The 25,620-nt window shown below is 36.1% G+C and overlaps 1 protein-coding gene across 3 annotated transcripts in view; it reads right to left on the bottom strand.

Moving 5' to 3' along the window:
* The window catches only part of IL1RAP (interleukin 1 receptor accessory protein), a 142,757-nt gene that overhangs the window by 25,297 nt on the left and 91,840 nt on the right, over positions 1 to 25,620 (bottom strand). For all 3 annotated transcript variants that reach the window (XM_008009525.3, XM_008009522.3, XM_008009524.3), the window contains exons 4-8: positions 21,319 to 21,505; positions 10,096 to 10,261; positions 7,126 to 7,197; positions 3,114 to 3,240; positions 1,077 to 1,225 (exon numbers count right to left, since the gene is read on the bottom strand). In XM_008009525.3, the coding sequence (XP_008007716.3) occupies positions 1,077 to 1,225; positions 3,114 to 3,240; positions 7,126 to 7,197; positions 10,096 to 10,261; positions 21,319 to 21,505 (701 nt within the window). The remainder of the gene's footprint in view (positions 1 to 1,076; positions 1,226 to 3,113; positions 3,241 to 7,125; positions 7,198 to 10,095; positions 10,262 to 21,318; positions 21,506 to 25,620) is intronic.

Below are 25,620 nucleotides of genomic sequence, written 5' to 3'. Positions count from 1 at the left end.
TTTTTAAATTGTAATGAAAGTTTGAGGTGAATCCTGTTTTTCATCAGCTTTAAAAAAGCATTAAGTCTCACTGTAAAATGTAACAATTATGTGCTATTTTATTCACTTTTGAATAAATATTACACCCTCTATACACCACAAGCCAGGATGATTCTGAATGACCTGATTGCATGTGTGATAACTCATCACTACTTTTCTCAAGACCATTGAAAACATCCTTCAAGGGATTTTCTGGGATTCTATGTTAGGTGAGAGACACAAAGAAAATTTTAGACACAGTCTGTTTTAGGAGCAGCACTTCTCACAAGAAGGCTTTATAATTTTCATTTATTGTAGAATAATATAGTACTACCAACATACAAATCATGTTCATATCATTTAAAATCATAATTTAAATGATTTTCATTTTAGCAATTGTGGCTACTGGTATATTATAAACCTGCTTAAATACTGATACATAGTGTTTAAAATGATGTTATAATTATGTATTTTTTTCTGAAAATAAGCATTTAATACCTTCATTCACTGCATACAATTAGATGGCTGCTATTAATAATGTTTTACAACTACAGATAATACTTCTAATAATGTTAAAAGATATATAATTCTCTTTCTGTTATTTGTTCAGGAAAAATTCCAAAAGTATTAGGTCAGATGATGAAAACTTTTTTACGACTCTTGAACTCTACCATGAATGATTTTTAAAAGGGTCTTAATAATTCACCAACAATATGTGGCTCTACCAGTTTTTTCTATCTTTGGTAGCTTTGAATACTTTTTTTGTTTTTAATTTTTCATAATTGTACAGACACAAAATTGTGTCTCATTGTAATCATGTCGATTTTTTTAGCTACATTTGGGCATTACGGTACTAACAATATCAGAAACAGTATCTTGAGTATCTTTATATAGATGAAAACTTTCATATTTTTCATGTAAGTTTGATTCATTACTGTGGGTTAGATGCCGTCGGGCTAGGCGCTGGAGCTCTCTTGTTCTCAAGCTCTCCTTTTGTCCTTATTCACCCCAAAGTTACATTTGGAGTTGAGAGATTCATCACTGACTGCATCTATTACCTTTCTGCTTCACCGTGGCTGCTTTGGCAACTTCGCCTTTGGCACTTCTAGCATGACAGACATAGCTGCGCTTGAGATCCTCAGAGGTAACTTTCTTGATGCTCAAAATCTGAGTTCTTGTTTCATCTTCCGTTCTACTGTGACTTATACTAGAAATAGAGGGAAGCAAATCAAAGCATTTGAGAGTGACTCAAGCACTATGGACTGTGTATGACAAGTAAGCAACCATAGACCCCCACTACAGGTGAGGGCAAGGAAGGTTGATAAGCTGAGCTACCTACAATGCAGCGATTACAAAGTATTAACGGTAAGATTCTAATACTATACTATACCATCTACACTACACACTATGCCATTGTCTAGACTAAATCCCAACACCGGCTTCTTTTTATAGATCTCTCTTCAAAACGAAATGTCTCTTTTGCGTAGATCTCTGAGCCAGAATGCTGTATCAGTTTAGAGAGAAGCTTCTGGGGCCAGGTGCTTTTGGGTTTTTATCCAGGATTTGTCCATTTCTGGCTATATACTTCGGGTGAGATAACTAACTTTTTCCAGGTCTTAGGTTCCTCTTTTGGAAAAGAGGGAAGTCGTAATGCCCACACAGTGCATTACATGTATTAATTTATTCAGGAATTCTGAGGACTGAATACGCCAAGGCATGAATATAAGAATAATGCTTGATAAATATTCATGTAGGTATTATTGTTATCCCATAGGAATAGTCAATGCATTTCAGTGATTCCCAAAGCATGGATTCTGAACACAGCTAGAATATTGTGGTCAGAAATCTGAAATCTCGTGGTTAAATCCTAACATATAAAAAGAGGAAGCTGTTATGAACAAGTAAACTTTGTAAAAACAAATATATCCAACTGTCAGTGAATCGGAGATCAAGTGCTTTGGGTCTAAGATCAAAATTTAAAATACCTTTGAACTCCTTTGCTCATCGCAGAGAAATATCTCTCTGCTACAGCTGACTGCTATCTAGGTTCTCTTTTTAACTAGGCTTACTGTCAGGTATGAGAATTTGGTTAAGGGCTCTGATTGGTTTAGCTTAAGCTTAACTCTACTGCTACCTATGAACACTGAGTACGTTTCAATAGCAGCAAGGTGGAACAACATGACTTTCTTTATTATTTATTCACTATTATTATGAGGATGGGATGCAAAGTGTTAACAATTCCTAAAAAGATCAGTGATTCTCCCTGTGAGCCTCCAGCCACATTACTTTGTCATGTAGCTGACCAGCTGCAAAGTTTTAACTGGTGCAGTGAGCCAACTGCTGTTTGGTAACGGTGTGCTTCATTTGCAGTGGAACCTTCTGTCTTTAAGCACTCACACTTTCCACTTTGCCAATGCCTTAAAAAATCAGGTTTATTTAGGAATAAAATGTTATTTTATTTTAAAAGTGAATTATCTTACTACCCATCTACCTTTAAAATAAAATGTAAATTATACAAATATATTTAGTTAATATTAAAAATTACTAATTATAAATATAACTATAGGTTATATGAGTTAAGAAAGAGGAGAGAGGAAACGCATGCTCACTGCAATGCAAAAAAACAAAACCTAATTACCTAAGGCACAAATACATAGGGCCAGACACTAGGATTGAGAAAAGGAAAAACACAACTACACTGATAGGTTTCCACATACCCACAACCCTCGATCGTGGCCTTTTTATGGATGTAAGATATGTATTCCCTCTACTTCCATGTGGGTATCATAAATGTGTGAATCTTGCTGGGCTTAAGACAATAGGGTGCATGTCCTGTGGACAATCTGATGAAGATGCTCAGCCTCAGAACATTCTAATTCAGTTCTCTACTGGTCATCAGGCAGCATCTGTTCCTTGCATTGCTAGTCCAGTAACCCTGTTTCGGGATGCAGCCACCAAAGATTTGAAAATCTTGCCGATTTTTGTGATGGGAAAAATAAGAATTTTCATTTTCGTTGACTAGAACACACATCAGAGATCATTAAGTTGAGAAACAAAACAAAGGTTAGTCACTCCCTTGCTGGCCCCCATGATACCTTTCATTAATGGTGACATCAATAGGGATGTCATCAGGTTTTTTTCCATCAATGGTCCACCAAACCTCATTGCGAGAATCCATCAGAAAACTAAAATAGACCGTACAGGGGATGAGTAGCTCCTCTCCTGAAAAAAAAAAAAAAGAAAAAAAAGAAAGAAAGAAAGAAAAGAAAAACAAAGACGAAGGTAACCCATTAGTGTTTATCCTTCACATGGCTATATTGGTTCCACTCTCTGGCTAATCAGAAGCTACGAGTTATGTGTACCTGAAACCCTGCTTATGAGTAATTCTCTAGTCGACTCCCATAAGGTACTGTACCATACTTCATTCCAAAACAAACAAGCAAAACCAAATAAAGAAGCCCATTAACTTTGTATAAAATTACCAGAGTGACCGTTTTTAATATAAATATATTCTAAAATGATGATATTTGTTTAAAAAGTCACCGACAAGGCCAGGCACAGTGGCTCACACCCGTAATTCCAGCACTTTGGGAGGCTAAGGCAGGCGGATCACCTGAGGTCAGGAATTTAAGACCGGCCTGGCCAATATGGTGAAACCCTGTCTCTACTAAAAATACAAAAATTAGCCAGGCGTGGTAGCACACACCTGTAATCCCAGCTACTCGGGAGGCTGAGGTAGGAGAATTGCTTGAACCCAGGAGGTGGAGGTTGCAGTGAGCCAAGAATGTGCCACTGCACTCTAGCCTGGGCAACAGAGTGAGACTCCATCTCCAAAAAAAAAAAAAAAAAAAAGTCTCTGACAATATTCTTTTTAGCCCTAGACCTCCATAGACTGCTCTTCTCCTTTGTTATTTTCCTCAAGAAGGGTGACTAAGGATAGGTTCTCCATATCTTCAGCCCTTGACCAGGAAAGATGAGGAAATACCATCACAGAGAGATCTGGCTGACGAGGCCCACCTTGAAATTCTCCAGCTATCAGGGTGCATTCAATAAATTTTAAGATAACTTAAAAATAGAAAACTCTATGCTATCCGTCTGAGATGGAACATGAGGTTAGGGAGATCCCTAGGCAGAAAACAGTAGTAACAGCAGCAGCAGCAACGTACTTACTAAGAACTTTGCACAAGTTATTGTGCTAAATATTTATATTTATTAATGGTCTTATTTAATCTTATGAAAGCACTATGAGGTATTTTTTAAAATCGATGTTTTCCAAATGTAAAAGTTGAAGCTTAAGGATGCTTAAGGATTCCTAGGTTAAATCATTAAGTGAAGGGCCAGGATTTGACCTAGACTGACCTTACATCCCAGTTTGCCTAGAACAGTTCTGTTTTATGCCTGCTTTACTGGTTACCTATATTAATAGGTAGTTGCTATGTTTACTCCCAGAAAGTGTCCTAGTTTAGATGATGAATTATATCGCCACCCTAATTTGAACTTAGGCTTATCTGACTGAGTGGCCATACTCTATCTACCCTCCCAATGCAATGTCCTTAAGTTTTTTTCCTCCAGTTTTCCATATCTGTACGTCACTAAGAAAGATAAAGGGAACATGGATTCAACAATCGTTCTGTCAGCATAGTTTGATAGGTAGACAAATATATTTATGTTATTAATTAGGGTATACCCTGGCAGCAGGAAGAGTATTCACATGACTATATAAGCCATAGCTAATTCTAGGAAATTCAGCCTCTTGCCGTGTTCTCTGTGCTTCACAAAGCAAGTCATATTTCAAGCTTCTCTTGATTTTTTTTTGGCATTGTTCTCCATCTATGTTGATCATTATTATCTTTTTTTAGAGTAAAATCAAATTTCTATGTCAACATATATAACATACAAGATCAATTGTATCTTTATTATTGTTTGTTGCTATAAATTTATTCATACCAGGAAAAATGTCATATTTAAAATTCTCAAAATAGTTTTGGCACAGGTCAAATCTCATTTTGTTAAGTCCTGAACTCTTTTAATTTGTTTTTTTTTGCATCAGCCTCTTCCCCAGCCACCCCGGCCCCCTTGCTCCAGAATGCTTTGCTGCCTGCCTTGATGCCACAGCTACTTTTACTCCTACTCATGTTAATTCTAGATAAACATAAACATTTAATGTGACAGCCTTTCTACCCAACTGTGCTCTGCAGAAATCATGCAGCTCTTCTGCATGAAGACTTAGCATCCCTACCCCAAAGAGGACTCCATACAATTTTTCTGATGCTTATTGGCAAGAGGAACCAAATAGAAATAATCAGAAGGATGCACAAAATGTACCCTAAGATTGCTTATAATGGTCAGTATTTTAAGGTCTATAAAGCTTTATGCCTCCGTGTTCATCCAAATACTGGATGGCAAAGAGTTCCACATCCATGTTCCACATCCGTGTTAACTTACTGGCAAACCAATGGTGCTTGTGCATCATCCAGTTCAAGTCGCCAGCTGCAAAAATGCACAGCGAGCACATGAGGACCCCACTACCGTGTGGGTAGGAAGCACCCTCAGAAACATCACCCTCAAGTTACTGCCACTTGACCAGCCTAGCAACTGCAGGCATGTCAGACAGGTTGTACTTATGGCTTAAGGAAAGTGAGCTAAAGACTTCAAAGATCCTTTAGATAGGGCCCAGAGATACTCATCGGGGCTGTATGTGTCTTGCACCCCCTCCATAAACTTTTTGATTTTTTTCATTCTCTGATACATATCCTACATACTCCCTACCAACCACAGAATAGGCACTGCCGGAAACAAGAGGTGTTGCAAGTGGAGGATGCATTTTGACAATTCCTGTGTTTGCCAGCTTTCCATTGACAACTACATACCTCTTTTTCCACTTTTTTTTTTTTTTATTGAATGGCATCCTCTCAGTTGTTTTCACCCATTAACAACTGACTATTATCTTTAGCACATTTTAAACAGATGCTCTTTTATACCTCTGTGAAAGTTGTCAGAGTCAAAATGGAGTCACTTGTGCCACACTCTAACGAAAAACGGTTGGGAGGTTATATAAAAGGGCCCTCACACACACATGCCTATTATAAAAACTAGTACAAGGACTCTGAACACCACTATCTTGCACAAAGGCCAGCATGATTCTTACACAAATAATATTTCTGTGAGGAGGTCTGACCACCAATTGCCAGTCAAGCTTGTACTGATGTTACCCTGTTACTGATTCTTATAACCAAGGATAATTATTTCAAAACAACTTATGTAACCTTCCTCACTTTGTCTTTCAAAACTGTTATGTTCCTGTGTTTTCTGGGTATGACTATGGTCCCCGCATGGGATGCCATAGCACTCATATTCCTGGATTGCTATCTGCAATTCATTCCTGAATAAATCCTTTTCTTTTTGGAGAGCTATTCTCTTTGTTGTTATTTAGGTTAAAACTTCTTATTGGGTTTGGACTGAATTTATTATAAGTGATACAACAATACAACATAGAAAATGTTAAAAATTTTCTATAGCTTCCTATTCACTTAATCGTGGGAGACTTTGAGTCAAAAGAGCAACACGTTATCCCTTATTTGGTCAGTTATCAATGATTTTTGTCTATAGTGAAAAATTATGAAAACTAAAAGAAGAACCAAAGAGCCACAGTAAGCATTCAATAGTATTCTGCATCAAGGTCCACTAGTTTTATCAGTTGTTACCTATTATATCCACGATCTTGCCTTCAAGATCCACCACTGACCTTTCATAATGGAGTGGGAGCTTGAAGGATGTCTAAATCTTCTGCTCATGTTGCAGCCTTGGTAAACCAAAGCCCTGTACAAGCTAAAGTTTGCATCAAACAGAAATCACTAATCAGCAGAGGAAGATGGCTAGCAGAGGGAGAAGGGAGCAGATACCGAGAGTGAAGCAAAACATTCTTGAGTTGCCCATGGCATCAGTGAAGTAACTGATATCCAGAGCTGCCTTGGTTTCTGACATTTCAGTTTCAATTCATGTGGTTCTTTACAACAGTGGTCTATTTTCTTGCATTAACTTAAATGACACTTTATTCCTTATAATTAAGAGAATCTAAGTGAAATTCAGAGACAGAGCTGTAATTACCTGGTTCTTTCTCATAGACCACATGATCATTAGGTGAATGGATCACAGGGGGCACTGCATTTTTTGGAGAGCCTGTGTTAGAGGAAGTAAAAAAGGGAGATGATGTTAAATCACGTAGCCTTATTTTAAAATCTGCTCTTCTTTGAACCTTGCCTAACTTCCTGGCATAGTCTGTCGGTTGTTTTAGAGAAGGCCTACAGTCCAAGATATACTCAATTACTGCACTTCATTCATTTAAAACAAGCAAAGCATAAAATAAAGGAAATACAGATTTGATGTCTGCTCCCAGTTCTTGACATGGGCTCCTAAATCCCTTGTGATTTCCTGTGTGATAGGGGTAATAGGAGCATCTTTTGTTTTAACATTGTTCTAGTCCCAAATTCCTAACACAAGAGCTTCTAAGACCTTTGGAATCTCTGGAGTAATGGGTGGATTTTACATGCTAATGAAATGATTGGTGGCTAGGGTTCCTATACAGCTTCTGGATGAGAGCTAGTAGCCAGAAATACCACAGATGATTAACACAATCTCCAGCCTCTCACCCATCTCTGGAAGTTTGGGAGTGTGCTGAAATTTCCAGTCCTTTTACTCAATAACGCCTGTGTGACAGAATCTCCATTAAAAACCCTAAACAATCAGGTTTGGAGAGTTTCTGGGTTGGTAAGGACATCCAGAAGCTGGGAGGGTAGACCTCTGAACCCAGGACCCTTCCAGACCTCACCCTATGTATCTCTTCATCTGGATGCTCATTTGAATCCTTTATAATATCTTCTATAATAACCAAGTAAGGGAAAGTAAAAGGTTTTCCTGAGTTTTGTGAGCAGTTATACCAAATCACAGAACCTGAGGAGGAAGTAGTAGGAATCTTCAGTTTGTAGCCAACTCAGGGAGAATTGTGGGTAACCTGGAACCTACTGCTTGTGACTGGAATCTAAAGTAGGGGGTGGGGCAGTCTTTTAGGAAGGAGTCCGTCACCTGTGGGGTCTGTGCTAACTCTGGACAACTGGTGTCAAACTGAGTTAAACTGTACGACATGCAGTTAATGTCCTCAGAAAAGGTGAGAATTACTTGGTGTGGAAAAGCCACACCTTTAGTGACAAAAGTGTTTTGAGCATAGAAAAAAATAGTTTTCACTTTACAAAGAAACAAATAAAAGATACTAAATACCCTCCATGCTTCAGGTCAGTTTGCTTAACAAAGCTTTCCAAAGCTTACATGAGATAGATGTCTTATGTTACATAATACCTAATTGCTTTCATGCCTTAATCAGTTGTTTCTTCTCTCTGTATTTCTTCACAACATTACCCAAACTGTCTAGTATGCAACCTGGTTAAATAAGTATTACATTAATGAGTAAATACATGGAGAATTCACAATCATGATGTGAAGGCCGGCACATTAGCCTACTTGATGATGAGTTATCAGTTGAATGTTTGTTTATGAGATTGCTGCTCTTTATAATAGTCAATACTCCTAAATTTAAAAAAAATAATACATTGAATAGAGTTGTTAGTGTTGTCTTCAAAAGTATGAGCTCCAAAGATTTAATAACCAAGTTCTAATCCTGATTTGGCCATATATTAACCATATAAATATGTGAAAGCAAAGTTACTTGGTTTTTCCTAATTTTTGAAAAGCTAATTTTTCATAACTCTAAAATGAGGATAATTAAATCTCATATCACAGTTTCAATATGAGAAATAAACTAAGTAATATATATTAAGGATATGCTACTAGCATAATAAATGCTCAATACTTTGAAGCTTTAAAACAACAAACTTGTGTTGCTTGAAATTTGAGAAAGAAACCCCCAGTGCCCAGATCCAGCTGTGAATTTTTAAATCTGTTAATCAGGGTGTCCAAGTTTGCTTATTCCCAACTCCCCCAAAATGCATACTTTTAAGTACATATATTAGAAACAACTGCCAAGATGAATATACGATTGCATTATTCACTTGACTTCTAAAATTTAGTCTGTTTTTTTCTTATGAATGAATCCCCAACTCAGCATTATTTAGAAAGTAAGCAGAAAAAGAAGAGAAGTGATTACAATCTTGTTTGAATACTACTTGCACTACATGAAAGCCTTTTTGTTGCTAACTTACACTAAATCATGTCAGACCAGTAGAAAAAGCTCTGAGCAGAGACCTGGGATTTAGATTTACTTCTTCCAGTAACTCACTAAGTGTCTCTAAACAGGTTACTTCCTGTCAGTGAGCCTAATATTTCCATCTATTAAAAGATGGGGTATGACAAAACAATACCCAAATACGCTATCTTTCTTAATATGGTGGACACAGTGGTATTTACGGGTCATCCCCAAAAGCCATATATCCTGACACTACTTCTCTATTTCTGGGTTTGCTAGGAGTTTGTCAACTCTTAAGAATTGCCCTTTCCACTTTCCTAGTTTCTCATCCCCTATTCTCTTAGTGCAAAATAATGGTTGAACATTGTTGCCAGCAAATACCTTCAGCAGTAGCCACAGCAGTTTCAGTATATAGAAAAGTAGAGTTTACTTAATCCAAATAAAATACTCTTTTGACAAAAGTGTTGCACTGATTCTCCATTGCTTGCCTGAAACTGCATTAATACAATATGAATATTTTAAAAAATATTCTCAATCAATTTTAGTTCCAGAGTACAGATAAAGACACAGGCCTTGTTCAAAGTCATGTTTCTAATAAGTGGCAGTGACAGAATTTGAACACAGATCTGTCTGGTGCTCCTTTCCCTCCCCAAACTACCTTTACTTCATTCATTCATTCACATATTCATTCAGTTGACCAATAATTACTGAATGCTTACGATGTACATGGAATTGTTGAAAGTTCTAGAGACAGTGCTGTAAACAAAAAACATGAATCTCTTTTCTTATACAATTTACATACCAATGTGTAATAAACTATTAAAAACCATAACAGCATTATCACATGCTTGTTGTGTGTACTGGATACTAATCACGCTTACCTACTACCTTTACAGTCAGAGTCCTGGTGAGATGAAATGTACGTCCATTTTCTGGATATGTAACAACACATGTGTAATTTCCATTATTTGAAATAAAGGCAATGAGGAAACTCAAGTTCATACCTTCAGGTATTACATTATTAAAATTCTGTATTTTATAACAGCCCTAGAAAAAGAAAAAAAAAAAGTTTACTTTTTAGATACATACATAGAAAATACACAAATACATGCACACTCACATCTAATTTTGCACAGAACACCTAAATATTCATGCTGCAGTTTTTATAATATTATTTTGGTCAAGTATTTGACCAGATTTCTGTGAAGAATAAATGAAACATCTCATTATCTTTTCTGATCATGAGAAATTAAAATTCTAAACTAAGATGTGACTTCAAAAACACAGGCTTCCTGTCTCAGGATCAAATTCTGGGCATCCTATGTTGATAGTAAAGCAAAGTTACAGTTTTGAAATAATGACTAAGGAAACTTGAGCAACTGCAAGACCTGCTATTTAGAAAGCAATTCTTTTTCTTTTTGTAATATTTCTTCACTGATTATATTAATTTGAGAATCTAGTCATTCTGTCTGATAATCTAGGCCCCAATTTAGATGTCTGATTTTGGCATTTTTAAACGCCCTGTTGTTTCCCTGTATCAGATATTTCCAGACTGTTTTGTATTTTTCTTTTACTGTATCCCTTTTTTTTTTTTTTTTTTTGAGATGGGGTCTCATCACTCTGTCACCCAGGATGGAGTGCAGTGGCGTAATCTCAGCTCATTGCAACCTCTGCCTCCTGGGTTCAAGCAATTCTCCTGCCTCTGTCTCCTGAGTAGTTGGGGCTAGAGGTGCATGCCACCATGCGTGGCTAATTTTTGTAATTTTGGTAGAGATGGGGTTTCACCATGCTGTCCAGGCCGGTCTCAGACTCCTGACCTCATGATCCGCCCGCCTTGGCCTCCCAAAGTGCTGGGATTTCAGGCATGAGCCTCCATCTTTATCCCATTTTCATAACTGAGTATCACAGATTTCAGGAACTAAAAATAAAATATCTTTATGGGCCTGATCAAGATCGAGGAATGTATTTCTGCTCCTAATTCACATTTTCATATAACTGTTGACATTTAAAATTGAGAAATTGAACTATCTCATTCAACAACTATCTAATTCAATATATCTAGAATCCTGTTTCAAATGATCAGTCTCACTATTTGGCTAAATTGTTACTTTTTACCATTTTTGAGAAAAAGAATCAATACACTATCTGTGACAAAAATATATGTTGAACATTTACTTTCAGAAAAGCTTTTGTTTTTCTTTTAAATATTAGTAAGTCACCTATGACAAAAAGATTAGGTTATCTCTCAGGCTTTTTCCATCTTTAAATTTCTGGGAGTCTACTACTAGCTTGTAACTTCAATTTTTTTTATTCACATATTTCATCTTGAACGTTTGTATGAGTAAGGTTTTCTTCAATTCCAGGAGCATGTATTTTGAAATATAACAGTTACACTAAGGCACATTTTGTAATGCTTTGTCATAGGAAATGTGTATTTTAAGAACAGCATTGAACTTCCATTTCATGGAAAAGATCATTAAGAGGAAGCTACTATAAGCTCAGGTAACGTAGTTTTTCAATGCAGCTTCTCCTGTAAGATAAGCAATACTTCTAGACACTTGTCACATCAGCGAATGATATCAATATCCTTAGGTTATCACAAAGGATAAGGTCTCAAAGGTCTGTATTCTTATAAGTTTATGTCAGATTTGGTTTGAATTGAGTTTACAGTATCAATAGAACTATTTTATTTTTGTGGTACTTTTCATTTAAAAAGTTCAAAGGTATTTCCCCCTCATTTGTTAGCTTAGCTGTTCTCAAATCCCTGGGAACTAGACAGATCAGACTAAATATACTGTAATTTTATAGATGGAAAAAACGAGACAGAGATATTCTAGATAACACAGTAGAGAGCTGAAATTCAGTTTTCCAGAAAGTTGAATAATGATCTTTCATTAGCTTCTTAACTAAGAATGAAAACCTTTCCTCAGCAGAGAGTTGAGGCTATAAAAATTATACTGAGACATGCACTTAACATATACTGTCTCATCTGATCCTTATTCCAAACACGTAAAGTTTGTAATGCTTTTACCTCCATTTTATAGATGAATGAACAAGACCTAGAAAAGTTAAGTAACTGTCAATGTCATACCACTAAACAGTGCTAAAGCTGGAATTTGAATTCAGATCTACTTGTTTCAAAGTCCTTGCTTTAAATTTCACCTGATACTGTCTCTTCATTCTATATAGTAGCCCTGAACCTGTGCCATCCCCGGAGCCATCCCGAGTGAAAAGCGCGATGTGCCTCTATCATTTAAAACACGCTAATTCCTGCAATCAGTGGTAAACTGAAGAAGCACACTTTTGAGGATGAGAAGTCAATTATTATTACTGAACTTGTCAACAGTATTTCTTTAAGAATGTGATGAAAGAAACTTTTTCATAGCTGTTTCAAAGCTATTAGGCCTAAAACATTTTAGAAATAAAGGGAATATTTTATATTCTAATATGTGTGTGAAGGTAATTCAGGGCATTGTCACACTACAAATGTCTACTAACATTAACCTGTTGTGTGTCTGGTTAGCTCTCTCTGATCAGCAACTCTCTGTCTAGAACCTTCAACACGCATGCCTAAGACACTTAGGACAATTTTAAACATAATAAACTATTGCTGAAAATAAAACCTGAATATGTTATAATGATTTCAAAACCATTTATTTGGAATCCAGAAGAAAACAAACATAAAAATAGATTTAGATTCCTGAAGAATAGGAAACATGTTTTAAAATATAAGAAATGAGTTAACAATAAGTGGATTTCCACAATGAAGCAAACACTTGTCTGACTAGAAGACAAACAATCCTAGTTGACCCGTTAGTTCCTCATTCTGAATTCAAAAGAGAGAAGTTAAATAGAAGAGTGATTTTTCAACCATGCTATGGTTGCTGTGGCAACCAACCACAACATATAGGTAAAGAACAACACAAGAAATGACTTTGGGATCTTTCAACTGAAATGAATCATGTGGGGAGGGGAAGGGTGCGGTGGAGGAATGTCATGATGAAGTAAGAACAAGTGTTTCCATTCAAGAAACCAACAATGTGTGAAGAACTGTGTGAAGGCACAAAAATGAAAATGATACAACTCTAACTTACAGTTATTCATGGTCTAATGGAGGATTGCAATGAACACAATAAAAGACACTTAGGGGCAGGGGAGTGTGAAATAAAAACAAAACAACTTAGGAAAAAGTTAATGAAGAAGAAAGATTTGGGCTGGTTCTTAAATGATAAGTAGAATATTAACATCTATTGAGGAAGAAGGTAGACATGGGAAGTAGACACTTCAGGCACAGGAGAAAGTGTGAAGAACTCACCCGTATTGTCTTAATTTTTTCCCTCGCTGTCATTACTTAAACAACAATATTATAATACTTTGTTTTCATGCAGAGTTCCTCCTTTGGAAAATTCGCTTGTATGAGGGCCAGTGGGGGGTAATAAGTTCTGTATCTGCATGTTCAGCAACTTGCTCAATACTTGGAGCTTGGTAAATGCTCGATACATTAGTGTTGCCTGATCAAAGGTACGAATGAGAGAAGCCAAGACCCAAAAGGCATGGAGTTGAGGGCTCATAGAGTGTATAAGTGCTGATGAGTATTTGGAATAGAAGACACTGAGTGGTGGGTTGTAGAATGGAAAGGGAAAGTAGATGTAATGATACAAATAGCTTAACTGAGATACAAGGTTTGAAGTGTTAGTAGTATCTACTGAAGTTTTTGCATTCTAGATAAAGTTGGTATAAAACATATACTTTGCTATGAAGTCTTAGAAGAGTTGATAAACTAGTCCTTCCAATGAACAGAACTAAGTCATTCAATGATTGCACAACAAATATTTACAAAGTCCCTCCTATGGTCCAGGCACTGGGTTAGGAGCTGGGTATACTTGCCAGAAAAGAACATAAATGGTGCTTATTCTATGGAATTTTTACTATGTAATCAATTTCTAAGTACAATATAATTGTCTCAGTTTTATGCTGTGTGCTTGCTATTCAAGGGAAAGAGAAAGAGAAAGGAAAAGAGTGGTCACTACTTAGAACAGAAAAAAGAGAAATACAATCACTAGAATAACAAAGACAAGATACGAATGAAGTGCTATCGAAGCAGAGTAGGTGATTTTTATGGCCTGAAGTGGCTTCAAGACTTCATAGCTATTTGAATTTGGCTTTGTCTTTAAATCATGAATCTCGAGTCCTTAGAGGCCCTAAACCTTATGTCAAATGTTATATGTATATGCATACATGTGCACATACAGAATTATATGTGTATAGCTCTGAAAGAAAATATGATACATACTCTCTCACACTAGAGGTTGAAAATCCAATCACTGTATAGGAAGTATAGGGAAAGAAAAGAGATAGAGAACCAATCTAAGCTGTCAAATCAAATAGAAGCAGGCATTTAAAAAATAAGGCCTACTACACAGACCTTGAACTAACTTCTCAACAATATCTCCATGCCAACAAGAAGGCCCAGCCTGGCATGTTTTCAGAAATGTTCTTTCCTGATACCACCTAGTCTGGAAAAGCAAATATTTTTCTATTTTCCAAGAGATAGCTATAAAAAATGTTTGACCAATTCTGATTAATTTCACAATAAAAATGAAAAGTGGAGGTAATATATCAATTTTAATAATCAGTATGGGTATAAAGAAAACTAGCTTTGTGGAAAGTTACATCCGGAATGGTATCTATTCTGATAAATAGCAGGTGAGAGTATTTCAGCAGCTGTCGTAAATGTAATCTATAAACCATCCAATAAAATGGTTCCTTTGATCCTCGGTGAGAAGAGAAAATTGTCTATGCTTTTATAAGCATCTCTAAGAGATAAAGTTTTAAATATCAAACTATAATGAAGAGAATTAATACAGTAATACGAAAGTTAGGATGGCTTGCCAAAGACCCTAAATTAATCTCATTAGTAACAAAAGGATTGCATTACCTGTGTCTGTACTTCTATATGTTTGGAGGTTCCTATGTCAATAAACAGGCAGTCTCCCATTTATACACATAGTATATTTCAGAATTTGTTTTACAAGCCAGCTATTCGAAATTCTGTAAATCACTTACAAACTGTGGTTTGCTTTCCAGACTAGTTACAAAACCTGGCTTATTCAACAAATATTTGCTGAACATCAGTCTAACTCACAGAAGTTAAACTAGAATACCTAATGTTGAAGTAGAGAATTGTGAATTCTGGGTCCTAAATTAACTAAACTCTGCCATGCAGGGGAAAAAAAAAAAAAAAAAGGAGAAAGAGAGGGCATGTGGAGGGCTATCCAATCCTACCCCATTTCTTCAGCAATTCTGAAATGTAAACATTTGGTTTTCTGTTTCCGGTAACCTCAGTTTGTCTGAGATGCCTCTGATTTCTCAGGGCCCTCTATCCACAGGTCTCCCTATGTCCCACAGTCCAGTTCACATCCCAGTATGTGTTCAAAAATCACCCTGCCCTTCCAAAACGTCCTAAGCTCCAAGAGTAAAGTCTGGACCACCCTCCTTACATCAGTTCTAGAGAGTACAGTTTTTGTAATCACACAGAACTGGCCTGAAATCCCAGACTCTCCATTAGTAGCTGTATTGTTTTGAGTAAATGATATACGAAAATGTAAACGTGTGGCTTCCTGACACATTACAGAGGGTAGAATCTTAACTTCTAGTTCTGTGGCCTTGGAAATATTTCTCAACTACGCTATAGCTCGTTCCTCAACTATAACATGGGAAAACATGACAGCCTATTTCATAAGGATGTTGACGGAATTAAGGAAGATCAAGCATTTGGAACAATACGTGTGTTCAGTAAATGTTAGGTGTTATTGTTTATCTCTCTGAATCGCCATTTTCTAATCTGTCAAAATACGGTATCTGCCTTGCAGAGCTGGTGCTACATATGAATATAAAGCACACAGCACACTGGATTGTGACTACTGAAATGTAATAAATATGAGTTTCCTCTTTCTTTCTTAAGATTAGCAGCTTTCATCTTTCAGATAACAGGAAAGCAAATTTCCTGAAACTTATTATTATGGATCCATCTTTTAATCCTCATAGACTGATTTGCGTTACTAAAAGAGACCATCTTTACTACGTCTCTTTCAGTAATGCAAATCAGTCTATGAGGATTAATAGAGAGATCCATAGAAGTAGGAATCAACAGATGTAGGAATCTGTGTTGATAAGAACTAAAAAAGAATTGCTGAAGAAGGGCCAAGATATCTGGGTAGATGCTTGGGGATGACTGTAAAAGGTACAAAATAGAAGGCAAAGTTAGCACTGCTGTACAGAGACAAGATGATGCAGTGACCAAGAATCTTTGTTTTGTTTCCAAGATGGCAGAAGTGTTAGGATTAAAAGTGTCAAGTGATTACCCAAAGGTAGAGAAACAGGAAGCAATATATTAGAAATTATTAGTAATCTTTTCTTAATCAAATAAGAGAAAACATGATCGGTGGTTGTCTTTTTTTTTTTTTTGAAATGGAGTCTTCCTCCATTGCACAGGCTGGAGTGCAGTGGCATGATCTCAGCTCACTGCAATCTCCGCCTCCTGGGTTCAAGCTATTCTCCTGCCTCAGACTCCTAAGCAGCTGGCACTACAGGTGTGCGCCACCACGCCTGGCTAGTTTATGTATTTTTAGTAGTGATGGGGTTTCACCATATTGGCCATGTTGTTTGTCTATTTTAGTCACCTGCACATGGTTGGATATTGGCCATGGTAATTGTTTTACAGCCGTGACTTTTTCTGTCTCCTTTTCAGAATTTATGTCTCCATTTACCCATGAATAGTATCTCCAGAGTATGGCATTAGCTCAGTTCTCTTCTCACTTTATTTAGTCTTCTCAAGTGCTTCAACTATCACATGAATGCACCCAATTCTCTGTCTTTAGCTCTGATTTTTCTGCTAAGCTCCAGACTCATAATCATGTGACCACTACCTGCTAGTCACTGCCACCCGCCAGCTAGATGTCTCAGAGACATCAGCAAGGAACTTAACACGGCATTGCCTAGCCCATTACTTACTCGCGAAACCTGCTTCTCCTCTGTTACTTCATACCTTGGTTAATAGCACCCTGCCATCCTTTCATGAAAACCAGAAATCTGGAAACCACTAGAGACTCAGAGTAAGACATTGCATAGCTTTGCCCTCGAGAAATAGGCTGTCTTCTAGGATACATATCTCTCTCTCCTTACAACCAACAGTAATTTCTCCTTGTCACTCTTATGAAACTTAGAAGTTTACATTTTGATAAGAATAGAAATTCTTTGTATTTACAAACTTATTTTTATTAAGTTATGAGATTATTTGGGACTGCACAGCTCTGGGCATACATTTTATTCATTATGGTGTTCCCTCCTCCCCCGCCCCTGGCATATTGCATTGGTCACAGCTCATCTTCAGCTAGCATACAGGTGTTCCTCAACTTATGATGAAAGTTACATGCCAGTAAACCTATCATAAGTCAAAAATGTGGTTAAGTCAAAAATACATTTAATGCTAGCAACACAGCAGACGGTCCCCAACTTATGATGGTTTTATTTATGATTTTTTGACTTTATGATAATGTAAAAGTGATAAAAATTCAGTAAAACCATAGCCCTATCACAAATCATAAGAAGTTACTTGACATAGCATGAGGTTTTATCCCAATAAACCCATGATCAAGTTGAAAAATCTTAAGTCAAACCATCGTAAATTGAGGACCATCTGTAGTCATGAATGAATGACTAAAAAAAGTAAAGAAGTGAAAAATAATATTGAAACAGGTATAAATAAACAGGAATACATGAGAGAGCTATGATTTCCAGCTGGAGGCAAGGAACAATTAATAAAGATGGTACAATTTAGTCTTTTCTAAAGGGAGAAGGATGTTCCAGGCAGAGGAAATGCATGAGGAAAAAGGAGAGGAGAAAATGGCAGGATGTGTATGGGAATTAAACTAAAAAATCAAATAAGGTTCGAGATTAAAACCTTGACTGCAGGGTAAATAAACATATGTTTTTTAACTGGAAGGTATATTACACTTATTGATGAAAAACTGTTGATATTTTTAAACCCTCTTCTAGGTTTTTTACTATGAAAAATTACAATCAGAGAGAGAACAATGAGTTCCTGTATCTTTACTAGCCTCAACAAGTATTAATTGAGACTATGTCTTATTTCATGTAGAGCTATTCACTGCAACCCAAGATTATTTTGAAGCAAATCACAGACATCATATAATTTTATATCTAAACAATATTTGAGTATCTCCAAAAAATAAGACTCTTTCTGCAAGCATAACTACAGTACCATTATCATGTTTAAAAAGTAATAATTTATTAGTAACATTAGTATTGCATGTTCGAAATTCCCTGATCTTTTCATAATTTGCTTTATAGTTTTTTTCAAATGAAAAAGATCCAACTAAAATTGATTCATTGCAGTTGGTTGTTAAATCTCTTAAATCAGTCTCTGTATCTCTTTCTCTTCCTCACTCCTTTTCTACCTTCCTTCCCTGCCTCCCTCCATCCCTGTTAGTCATTTTATTGTAAAATAAAGCACATACAAAAAAAAAAAAAAAATGCAAAACACATCTAAGAGTTAATGAGTTGTTATAAAGCAAAGGCCTTTGCTTCACTCAGGTCCAGGAACTTTGCCAGTCCCTCTTGAAGGCCTTCTTCATGGCCCACGTCAATCACACCTCCTTTACTACCCTCCAAAGTAGTCACTATCTATACTTTTATAGTTAAATCACTTCCTTGTTTTTATTTATACACTTTTCACCTATATGTGCCTGGTTAGATGCTACAGTGCTATCTACTTTTTAAATGTCTTATATGTTTCTTTTAATCTATACAGTCCCTCTTCATGACATTTCTTTTCTTACAATTTATCTTTTGAAAAACCCAGCACATCTGGCCCATAGAGTTTCACATAGTCTAGATTTTATTGATGATATATTCATGCTGCAGTTCCATATATTTCTGTTATTTATACATCTCCTGCAAAATGATAGTAGGATCCAAAGGCTTAACTGGACTCAGGTTTAATTAGTTGGTAATATGAATCAATACGTAATATTTTCTTCTTTTATCAGAAGAAACACGTCTGATGGTTTTTCGTCTTGTGATGTTAGCAGTCATTGATGCTTAGATGCCTACATTTATTAATCTATTGAGAGTTGCAAGGTGATGATAATTCTAATTGTATCATTAAAATTTCATTTATTATTAGAAACACTTTACAAAACACACCTCTCTATAATACTTCATTACCCAATGTTACATGTCCTCTAGGAAAACCAGAATGAATACTTGATTATTTGCCTTTACCAGTTTTTAAGATAATAAACTGATTTCCTATCATCATCCAAATTTTGTGAAATGTCATTATAAACTTATAAATTTAAACTGACTTCATAGGATTTAAACCATTAAAATTAGGTTCAAATTATTTTGGTTAAAATTGTTCATCTTTGGCCAACAGAAGACTCTTCAAGTTGACTCCCAAATTGTATCATTAACAACTTAAGCAGAGACAGAATTTAAAATTTTCAGCTTTTGAAATTTATAACAAACTGTTTGTAGGATTTTTTATTTCTCTCCAGAGTTCTGCCAACTTTTGCTGCATATTTTTGAAGCATTGTTATTAAGCACATGAGTTTTTGTTATTTTTATGTTTCCCTGATAAAGTGATCCTTTTATTATTATGAAATGTCATCTTTATCTCTGGTATTCCTGTCTACTTTATCTGATATTCTTACGGCCATTCTAATTTACTTATTGTATTTGTCACTTTTTTATTTTAATTTTTTCTCCCTTTCACTTTCTATTGATCTTAAGGTATTATCTATTGTCTTTTTTTTTTCTGTGATCTTTCTCTTAGATTAGCTTCATTTCTAAAATGATTTATTTTCTAAGTTTGTATGGAGTTACATAATATATATACTTTTTAGATGTTTCTAATTCTTATTATTCGTTCACATCTTGTATCATTTTAAAATGTCATTTAGCTCACTTAGGAAATAGTTTTTTTCTAAATTTTAAAATATAAAAGGATTTTCTAACTTCAGCAAGCTATCTTTTCAAAACGATGGTGTCTTGGTCATAAGATGTCCTGGCTTCGTTCTCCTGCTCCATTTTTAGCCAGTCCTTCTTTTTCCTTCCTATATATTGTCCTCATCCGGTTTACTTTTGATTCTTCTTTCAGTAGCTTCTCCTCAACGTGGCGGGTCATATTTCAGAGTTGTGAAGAACTACAACTTCTTCCACCCCTTCAGAGCTTCTTGTTACAGGTCTCTTGCACGGTCCTCTATTAGAGAGCAAAACCTCTCCCAATTTTAGCTCCTGTTCTCAAGTTGGTTCATTACACTTTCCAGTGAGCACCTGTTGGCTCTTTTGGTGTTCTCCTGTTGTCAAGTCTGACAGACACCACATTACTTCCATCTGCTTCCTTCCGCACAAACACTGATCCCATATGGGCTTAGGCTGCTGGTGGCTTGTCTCAGTTAACTTTATCAAAAGTGGTTCTTGTGGATAACCTGTCACTGAGTTATGCTGTAAATTCTGTCCGTGGGGTTTTGGCTTTAGTGTATGTGGAGACTTGAAGCAATATGAAGGCTATGTTGCTGCTACAAGCGCTACCTTCCAACACTTTTATATTTTGACAAAACATTTTCCAAATCCCTCAGATGTGGAAGAGACCATAGATGGACAGTGCTCACAAATGAGGGCAAAGAAAAAAACACACAGAAATAATAAAATGCAGTACTGATTAATCAAGGAATTGAATTTCACCACATGAATTAACAGCTTATGACTTCACTAAGCAGGAACTAGAAGCGGGCGGCATTTCTTAAAATGCATTTCACATGAAGTTAACAGAAATAAGGTAGTTTTGGTATTCTAGTTAGAGTTATTTCAGAAATAGTGAGCTGAGACAAAGTACTGTGCACCACTTCCTTTAAAATGGTACAAAATGAGGACGTGGTGAAATATTTCCATAAAGTTACTATGGAATAAATCAGATAATCTGAAGAGAAATACCTTTGCTTATACATATAACTCAGCAAATAAGTATTATCATTTTATAAGTTATTAGAGAGAATAAAATGTAGTCTAATTTTCCTTACCATATACCAAGTGATGGTCGGTTTGACACTGGAAGGAAAATATCCATCTACATTTGGACAAGTGATCTTCTGAATGCCATATTCTAGATACAATTTATGCACTGGGAGTTTCATGGGGGAATTGAAACAGCTGTCTTTTTGAACAACTTCCAAGGGAAATGCAACTTTGCTGCAATATGTGGTGTTCCTGAAAAAAGAAACATATAATGAATGGGTAGTATTTGCATTCGATTTCATAGAGCAACCACATTCAAATGAACTAAGTGAAGCCATGCTACATACTGAGACATCATTTATATATGTAAGTTCATGTAAGAGATAAAATGGTAGTGGAGGCATTTCCTATACCAATTGGCATCACAGAATTTTTTAAAAGCACAATTAATTAATTACTATTAATGTACCAAAGTATTTATGCTTTCAGATGTGGTCCTAAATGTGTGTTTGTCAGTGTATATAAATAGTCATGTGTCACACGATGACATTTCAGTTAATGAAGGCTCACACATGTGATGGTGGTTTCATAAAATTATAATGGAGTTCAAGAATTTCTATTATTTATTGATGTCATCGTCATTGTAATGTCATAGGGCAACATATTATTCATGTTTTGGGTGATGCTGGTATAAACAAACCTATGCACTATCAGACAAATAAAAGTGTATAGTAATGTCCTAGGCTTTCACATTCACTCACTACTCACTCACCTACTCTCCCAGAGCAACTTCCAGTCCTACAAGCTCTATTCATGATAAGTGCTCTACACGGGTGTACCATTTCTTTCATCTTTTATATTATATTTTAACTGTGTCTTTTCTATATTTTGATAGCTTAAGTACACAAATCCTTATCAGTGTGTTATAATTGCCTATAGTATTCAGTACCGCAACCTGCTATACAGGTTAGTAACCTAGGAGTAACAGACTATACCATATAGCCTAAGTGTGTAGTAGGCTCTCCCATCCAGGTTCATGTAACTACACTCTATGATGGTCACACAATGACTAAAGTTACCTAACAAAACATTTCTCAGAACATATCCCCTGTTCTGCTGTTCAACATAGCAAAATATAACTGTGCATATATGTAACACTAAAAACATTCTCAATAATACTCAGTGCTGGTAAGGCAGAGGTATGAATGGCGTATTTATGCAGAGTCAATAATGGTATAAGCAACTTTGGGAAAAACTATGCTTCCGGGATCATAAAAAAGCCTTTGTTTTTGCCCTAGTAATCCTATGTCTGGATATTTTGTCACATGATAGAATGACAGAAAAGGGGGAATAGAGACAGCACAGAGTTAAAAATGCCCATCCAGAGCCATATCAGCAAGAAAAACATTAAAATCAATGGAAAAAATGTGACAAATGGAATATTACAAAGAAAACTGTGGTACAACCATTCAAAGTTGTTGTGAGAACGTATACAAACAATCAGGCAGGAAGGAAAAAAAACAAACACATAACAATTCCTTAGGACGACTGGGGAATTGCATTTGTGCTATAATGTTCACGTACGTTGTTTTGTCTGCTTGGAGGGCTTACTTCTCCCACCCCCTTCATTTCACATACAGGCCTTCTCTGTTATCTTCTCCCACCTCATATCTAAATTTGGTCTGTCATTTATTGAGCACCTTGGACATTTCCTTGGTTAAATTTGTTATAGTTCAAAATTAGATGGTTATGTTACAGATATGTGTCAATATCCTCTGTAAAATATAAGTCCCACAACACCATTTATGTTTTTCATTACATTAATTGCATCTAGTACAGTGTCTTAACTTTCAGTAACTGCTGAACAAATATTTGTTATTAAATAAATGGAATGGATGTAAAACTTGTGTCTAAATATAGGTAAACATGAAAAATAACATAGAATAATAAATCAACTCATTTTTTAGGGTGATGGGATAAGGAGTCTATGTCTAGCCATTTTTGTGATTTTTTCTATAAATAATATTTGTGAGGCATCACATGACACATATTTGGCTTATTGGGTACCAAAATGACTTATGAATAAAGACTACATTTAGTGGAAAGGGTGGGGCATGCATTCTCAAAGATGGAGGGAGGGGTGTTAAAGATGACTTGTGACAATACTCAGAAGGGGGTAAGAGGGAGTGGTAGGCATGATCCATATCTACAAATAACAAAACATCTGCCCCTTGGAAGACAGACTCTATAGGTGGAAGTTATAGAAGGGAAATTTAAGTTTAAGGATCTATTTTCTGATTTTAAAAAATATAAAGAACAGTGATTAGACTGACTTTTTAGCTCCCAAAGTTGAACAGTATTGGGGCAAGAATATAAACAAAATACTCAAAGATGAAACTAACTTCATGGCCTTAAAGACAGTCGGCCCTATGGTTCTACATGCTTCAGTTTAAGGTCATTCTCTGCTTAGACATTTCCTCAGTAAAATAGGAAACATGGTAGTGCTCCCACCAGACAACTTCAATTCTAGATTTGCTTTAAGAATATGGAAGACAGAGAAGTAAACTGAAGAGGTGACAATCTGGAAGTTGATAAGTAACACTAAAGGTATATACAGGTCTTAACCGTCATGCAGCCCTACTTCTACAATGTAAAAGAAGATTAGAGAAGTTTGTGGAAGAGCTACAGGCAAGTAGTAAGTAATTAAGGAAAAAGTAAAACTGATACTGAAACACTAAGATACACAGTGGAGACCATAGTTAAACAGAAAGCTCCTGAAGACTTCCTCCCACTGGAAAATGTTAACAGATGAACAGCTATCAAAGATAAAAAGGAGCTCAACAAGCATGTATGCCAACTCTCTTCCTATGTAGATGTAGATACCACAGCTCTCAGACACGGACAGGACTTGCCTAAGGTCACCAGCTAAGTAGTGGCAGAGTGGAAGTGATGGCCTAGTTTCTCTGTCTTCTCCTAATGCTCTTTCCACTATAATCTGCTTTAACTTCTACTACATTGTATTAGAACATAAATAATAAGAACATGAGTACTTCAGGATCCTTGGAAACCCATATACCAGTCTAAAGCCCACTCCAATAAGATTCAAGTTTCCAGTGAAAACCTCAGAAGGGCCTTCAGAGGTTACAGGGATTCTCCCTTACCTCCAACTCCCAAGAACATAGTGATCTAAAGGCTTTTCTGTGATAGAAAAGAGGTCCTTTTTCACATAATCATAACATAGCTTACATTTACCAAAGCATAGTCAAAGCATAGTCATAGTTTTCCATCAGGGAGTAGTTACTCTCCATGAGAGAAAAAACATTTGTGATTATTTATTGTTACAGACTGAATTGTGTCACCCCACCACAATTTACATGCTAAAGTCCTACCTCACAGTACATTAGAATGTGGCTGTATTTGAAAACAGAAAATTTGAAGACATAATTGAGCTAAAATGAAGTCACAAGGATGGTCTCTAATCCCATACTATTAGCATCCTTATCAGAAGAAGAGATTAAGACACAAACACACAGAGGAAAGACCATGTAAAGACAAGGAGAGAAGATGGCCATATACAAGGAGAGAGGCACCAAGAATGAAATCAACCCTGCCGACACCTTGATCTTGGACTTCTAGCCTCCAGAACTGTGAGAAGGTAATTTTGTTTGTTAAAGTCACCCAGTCTGTGGTATTTTGTCATTGCAGTCCTAGCAAAGCAACACACCTGTTAAATAGTAGGAAGTCGTTCAAAGAAAAAAAAAATAATAACCTAGATAGGAGTTTAGAAAACAAAGCCATGCCTGGCAGCTAAAAAGTGACCGTGGGTTAAAAAGTAACCAAATAATTAACCCTGAAAAGGGCTATTCTGTGGAGAAAAACCCTGAAAAGGGCTATTCTGTTCTGTGGAGAAGCCTCAGTTTTTTTTTTTCCCCCAAAAACAACATTAATGCAAAAAAAAAAAAAAAATACTGTAGAGTAAAATATAAAATTTACAAAACTTTCAAAGGAAAAAAAGTGGATTGGAAAGAAATTTTACTGTAATGATAAATTGTTTGGATTAAATCCTTAGATTGCCAGAGATAATGGTATTCTCTTGCTTCTCAGGAGAAATTTGGGAGAAGTTTAAAAAGCATTGTCATACATACATGTCATGGCTCCCAAAAGAACATTTGGGAGAATATTATGACAGAGAAAATTCTAAGGAGGGAATTGTAACTGAAAAGGCAAACCTGGGGCAAATGGGAGAGAGGACTCTCAGTTCACTCTAGGTCTTCTGATTTGGGGGTTAGATCTGCAGTGTCCAATAGAAATGATACTGCGAACCACATATGTAATTGTAGACATTTCGGTTGCCACACTAAAAAAGT

Source organism: Chlorocebus sabaeus, chromosome 15 (assembly GCF_047675955.1).
Source record: "Chlorocebus sabaeus isolate Y175 chromosome 15, mChlSab1.0.hap1, whole genome shotgun sequence".
Lineage (NCBI taxonomy): Eukaryota > Metazoa > Chordata > Mammalia > Primates > Cercopithecidae > Chlorocebus > Chlorocebus sabaeus.
This window is presented reverse-complemented; position numbering and strand designations above follow the sequence as displayed.